The sequence below is a fragment of the Pyrgilauda ruficollis genome, unplaced genomic scaffold (genome assembly GCF_017590135.1).
Source record: "Pyrgilauda ruficollis isolate IOZ18807 unplaced genomic scaffold, ASM1759013v1 scaffold902, whole genome shotgun sequence".
In the NCBI taxonomy this organism is placed as follows: domain Eukaryota; kingdom Metazoa; phylum Chordata; class Aves; order Passeriformes; family Passeridae; genus Pyrgilauda; species Pyrgilauda ruficollis.
Window position 1 is genome coordinate 1 of NW_024531067.1, and position 5,665 is coordinate 5,665.

At 60.2% G+C, this 5,665-nt stretch overlaps 1 protein-coding gene across 1 annotated transcript in view; it reads left to right on the top strand.

Annotated features, from left to right (window-relative positions):
* Nucleotides 1-296: 296 nt before the first annotated feature.
* Nucleotides 297-5,665, top strand: part of LOC121365205 (neutral alpha-glucosidase AB-like) — a gene marked incomplete at its 5' end in the record, with an annotated part of 11,647 nt that continues 6,278 nt past the window's right edge. Inside the window, 10 exon segments of the mRNA XM_041489197.1 lie at nt 297-531; nt 673-757; nt 867-951; nt 1,035-1,131; nt 1,896-2,145; nt 2,234-2,258; nt 2,683-2,918; nt 4,017-4,143; nt 4,405-4,484; nt 4,962-5,105. Coding sequence (XP_041345131.1) covers nt 297-531; nt 673-757; nt 867-951; nt 1,035-1,131; nt 1,896-2,145; nt 2,234-2,258; nt 2,683-2,918; nt 4,017-4,143; nt 4,405-4,484; nt 4,962-5,105 — 1,364 coding nt within the window.

The following is a 5,665-nucleotide window of genomic DNA, read 5'->3' on the forward strand; positions in this document are numbered from 1 at the left end:
AAAAAACTCTCAAGAACCTTAAAAAAACCTTCAATCCCTACGAAAAACCTCAAAAATTCTCAAAATGCCCCCAAAAACACATTAAAAAATCCTCAAAATCCCTTAGCAGACCCTCCAAAAACCCTCAAAAACTCCATAAAAACCCTTAAAACGCCCCCCAAAAAACCCTTAAAGAACTCTCAAAAAAACCTCAAAAAATCCTCGAAGTACCCCCCAAAAAACCAGTGAAGAACCTTCAAAAAATCCCCTTAAAAACCCTCAAAACCCCCCCCCAAAAAATCATTAAACCCCCCCAGAAAAGCCCCTAAGCCCCCCCCAGGCCGTTGGTTGCAGCGGGAGCGCTCAGGGGGGGAGGGGGCTGTCCCCCAAAGCACAGAGGGGGTCGGGGGTCGCCCCCCGAGCTGAGGGGGGGTCCCCGCGGGCCGGGGGGGCCGCGCTGACTCTCTGTGTTTCTGTTTTGGTGCCCCCCACCCCCAGTCTGGCGGATAAAGTTAGTTCTGTGTGGGATAAGATCAAGAGCCTTTTCCGTAGGTAAATCCATGGAATCGCCGCCGTCTCTGCGCCCCCCAAACCCCCCCCAGGACTCGGGGGCCTGGGGGTGCTCCTTTTCCCTGTGGCCCCCCCCCCCCCCCCCCCCCTTTTGGGGCACCCCAGGACCCCAAATTCCCACAGGGACCCCCCCAAGGACCCCCCGGGCGAGGAGGGGGCGGCGCAGGAGGGGCCCGAGGACGGCGCTGGCAGCACCCAGAGCGAGAAGGTGACGAGGACAGGGGGGGACACTGGGATGGGACACCCCAAATTAAACCCCCCCACCTTTTTTTGGGGAGGGGTCCCCCCATTCCTGAGTGGATTTGTGTCCCCCCCAGCCCGCGGAGCCCCCGGCAGAGCCCGAGGAGGAGCCGGGGACGTGGGAGGAGACATTCAAGACACACACGGACAGCAAACCCTACGGTGGGGACAGCTGGGGACACTTGGGGACACTGGGGGGGGACACGGGGGGACCCCTGTGACCCCCCCCACTTTGCTCCCCACAGGACCCACCTCGGTGGGGTTGGATTTCTCCCTGCCTGGATTTGAGCACGTGTACGGCATCCCCGAGCACGCCGACAGCCTGCGGCTGCGGCCCACCGAGTGAGCCACGGGGACACTGGGGACACTCTGGGGACACTCTGGGGACACTGGGGACACTGGGGACACCATGGGGTGACTCTGGGGACACCACGGGGACCTTGGGGTGACACTGACACATGCAGGGACGCAGGGATGTGGGGGTACAGGAGCAGGATGAGGGGTGATGGTGGCACTGAGGGGGCGGTGTCACCGTGGGAGGACAGGAACGCTGTGGGATGAGGGTGACAGTGACAGCAGTGACAGTGACAGCGATGCTGTGTGGGGGTGGCTTCATGGGGTGACAGTGACGTTCTGGGGGTGTCCCTGATCCCATGGGGGTGTCCTTGAGCCTGTCCCTGTGTCCCTGATGTCCCCAGGGAGGGTGAGCCATACCAGTTGTACACACGTGGGGTAATGTCCTGTCCCCTGGCAGTGTCCCTGACTGTCCCCATGTCCCCAGGGGGGTGACCCGTACCAGTTGTACACCCTTGGAGGGCTGTCCCTGTCCCCTGTCAGTATCCCTGAGTGTCCCCATGTCCCCACGGGGGTTGACTGTACCACCTGTACACCCCTGGGGGGCTGTCCCTGACCCCCTGACACTGTCCCTGAGTGTCCCCATGTCCCCACGGGGGTTGACTGTACCACCTGTACACCCCTGGGGTGATGTCCTGTCCCCTGGCACTGTCCCTGAATGTCCCCATGGGGGGTGCCTGTGCTGCCTGTACACCCCTGGGGAGCCATCCCTGTCCCCCTGGCACTGTCCCTGAGTGTCCCCATGTCCCCAGGGGGGGTGACCCGTACCGCCTGTACAACCTGGACGTGTTCCAGTACGAGGTGTTCACGCCCATGGCTCTGTACGGCTCCGTGCCGCTGCTGCTCGCCCACCGGCCCCGCCTCAGCCTCGGCCTCTTCTGGCTCAACGCCGCCGAGACCTGGGTGGACATCGGCTCCAACACGGCCGGCAAGGTCCGGCAGGGGGTCTGGGGGGGTTTGGGGGAGGTTTTGGGGCTCCTGGGTCGAGGGACACTGGGGACAGTGGGGACAGCGGGGATACTGAGAACAGCAGAGACACCAGTACAGAACTGACCAGTATGGGACACTGGGGACACTGGGGTGGGGACAGGGACACCAGTATGGGAGATTGACTGGTATGGGACACTGGGGACACTGGGGACACTGGGGTGGTGACAGGGACACCAGTACAGCCCTGACTGGTAGAGGACGCTGCGAATTTTTCTCCTTCAGCCTCATTCCCGTTTTCAGGGGGAATTTTGGGGGATTTCTCAGCTTTAATCTTGTTCAGTTTTTGTTTTTTAGAGTTATTTTCTAGGAATTTCTGCCCCATTCCCTTTTTTAGGGTTATTTTTAGGAGTTTTCCACCTCTCTTCCCTTTTTTAGAGTTATTTTCAGGGAATTTCCAACCCACTCCCAGTTTTAGAGTTATTTTCAGGCCGTTTCCACCCTACCCCGTTTTTAGGATTATTTTAAGGGATCTCTCTGCTCTGGCCCTGCCCCATCCCCGTTTTTGGGGTGGTTTTGGGGGATTTCACTCCGTTTCTGCCCCTTGCCCAGGCACGCAGGCTCTGCCCCCCCTGTTCTCCCTGGGCTACCACCAGAGCCGCTGGAATTACCAGGACGAGGCGGACGTGGAGGCCGTGGAGAGGGGCTTCGAGGAGCACGAGCTGCCCCTGGACGTGCTCTGGCTGGACATCGAGCACGCCGACGGCAAGCGCTACTTCACCTGGGACCCCGCCAAATTCCCGAATCCACGGGGGATGCTGGAGCGCCTGGCGGCCCGGAAACGCAGGGGGGGGATGGGAATAGAGTGGGAATGGGAATGGGTGGGATTGGGAATGGGATCCCACAAAATTCCCGAATCCACGGGGGATGCTGGAGCGCCTGGCGGCCCAGAAATGCAGGGTGGGGATAGGATTGGGATTGGGATTGGGATTGGGATTGGAAATGGGAATGGGATCCTGCCAAATTCTGAAATCCTCAGGGGATGCTGGAGCACCTGGCGGCCCGGAAACGCAGGGTGGGGATGGGAATAGAGTGGGAATGGGAATGGGTGGGATTGGGAATGGGAATGGGATCCCACAAAATTCCCGAATCTTCAGGGGATGCTGGAGCACCTGGCAGCCCAGAAACGCACGGTGGGGATGGGAGTGGGATTGGGGTGGGAGCAGGGTTAGGATTGGGATTGGGATTGGGATTGGAAATGGGAGCGGGATTGGAATTGGGAATGGAATGGGATTGGGAATGGGAATGGGATCCCACAAAATTCCCAAATCCATGGGGATGCTGGAGCATCTGGTGGCCCGGAAACGCAGGGTGGGGATGGGAATGGGGTGGCATTGGGATTGGGATGGGATCCTGCAGAATTCCCAAAGCTCCTGGAGCAGCTGGCAGCCCAGAAATGCAGGATGGGGATGAGAAGGGGAGTGGGATTGGGTTTGGGAGAGGGAACAGGAATGGAATTGGGATTTGATGTGGGTTTGGGGTCAGTTGGGAATGGGATTGGGAATAGGAATGGGACTGGGGTGGGGAATGGGGTTTGGGATGGATTGGGACGGGGATGGGATAGAGAATGGGGTCAGGAGCAGGATGGGGGATAGGAAATGGAAAATGGGGTTGGAGTTGGACCAGGAATGGGCTGGACATTGGGACTGGGATCAGGATCAGGAATGGAAATGGGAATTGGGGTCCCCCTGCCCAAACAGTGACAGTGGGGACCCCACAAAGGCACTTCGGGGTTACCCTGGGTGGTTTTGTGTCCGGGATCGGGGTGGGATTTGGGGAATTTGGGCACGTTCCCTCGGCCACTGCCCCCCCGGGACACTGTCCTGTGGTCACTCCCCCCGTGGTCACTCCCCCGTGGTCACTCACCCCTGGACACTGCCCCACAGATGGTCAGCATCGTGGACCCTCACATCAAGGTGGACGGGGGGTACCGGGTGCACACGGAGCTGCGGGCACGAGGCCTCTACGTCAAAACCAAGGATGGCAACGACTACGAGGGCTGGTGCTGGCCTGGTCAGTGGGGCTGGGGGGGATCTGGGGGGTCCTCGAGGGCTTTTAGGGGATTTTTGGGAGGTTTTGGGGGTCCTGAAGGGATTTTGGGGAGTCTCGGGATGCTTGGGGAGTTCCATGTCATGATCGATGATGGCAACGGGTACAAAGGCTGGTGTTGGTCTAGTCAATGGGGCTGGGAGGGAATTTGGGGTGATTTGGGGTGGCTTTGGGGTGGCTTTGGGGTCTCCAGAGGGGTCACAAGCCCCCCCGTGTCCCCCCCAGGCTCCTCGGCGTACCCCGACTTCACGAACCCCGAGATGCGCGAGTGGTGGGCGAACATGTTTGCCTACGACCAGTATGAGGTGGGGACCCCCAGAATCTCTGTCAGACCCCCCCCCCAAATTTCTGTTAGACCCCCCTAGAGTCCCAGGACGCCCCTTGAAGCATTCCCAGAACCCTGGGACCGCCCCCCAAATTCCCCTCCCCACCCTTTTCCCCCTCTCACCTTCTTCCCTTAGGGCATCTTTTCCCTTGGAGACCACCCCATCTTTTTGGGGGGGATTTTGGGGAACCTCCTGGAGGTTTTAAGACCCTTCCCATATTTTTGGGGTTTCCCTGCTGATTTTTGGGCTTTCCTGAGCCTCAAGCCCTCCCTAGTTTTAGGTAACCCCCCCAAATCCCTTCCCACCCCTTTCTCCCTCTCACCCTTTTCCCTTGGTGCGTTTTTGGAGACCCCACTTTGCCTTTCCACCCCGATTTTTGGGGATCCCCTGGGAGGGTTTTAGAAACCCCTCCCCCCATATTTTTGGGGTCCCCCCGCTGATTTGGGGTCCCCCCAGGGCTCCACGGAGGCGCTGTTCACGTGGAACGACATGAACGAGCCGTCGGTGTTCAGCGGCCCCGAGGTGACGATGCACAAGGACGCGCGGCACTTCGGGGGCTGGGAGCACCGCGAGCTGCACAACCTCTACGGGCTCTACGTGGTGAGACCCCCCCCAAAAACCCCTCCAGGGACACCCCCAAAACCTCACAGGGACCCCAAAAAATCCCGACCTCCCAGAGCCCCCCAAACCCCTCAGAGACCCCCCCTAAACCTTGGGAACTTGGGGGGCTGGGAGCACCGCGAGCTGCTCCACCTCTACGGGCTCTACGTGGTGAGACCCCCCCCAAAAACCACCCCAGGGACACCCCCAAAACCTCACAGGGACCCCAAAAAAATCCCGACCTCCCAGAGCCCCCCAAACCCCTCAGAGACCCCCCTAAACCTTGGGCACTTCGGGGGCTGGGAGCACCGCGAGCTGCACAACCTCTACGGGCTCTACGTGGTGAGACCCCCCCCCAAAAACCCCCCCAGGGACACCCCCAAAACCTCACAGGGACCCCAAAAAAATCCCGACCTCCCAGAGCCCCCCAAACCCCTCAGAGACCCCCCTAAACCTTGGGCACTTCGGGGGCTGGGAGCACCGCGAGCTGCACAACCTCTACGGGCTCTACGTGGTGAGACCCCCCCCCAAAAACCCCCCCCGGGCCCCCCCCAAAACCT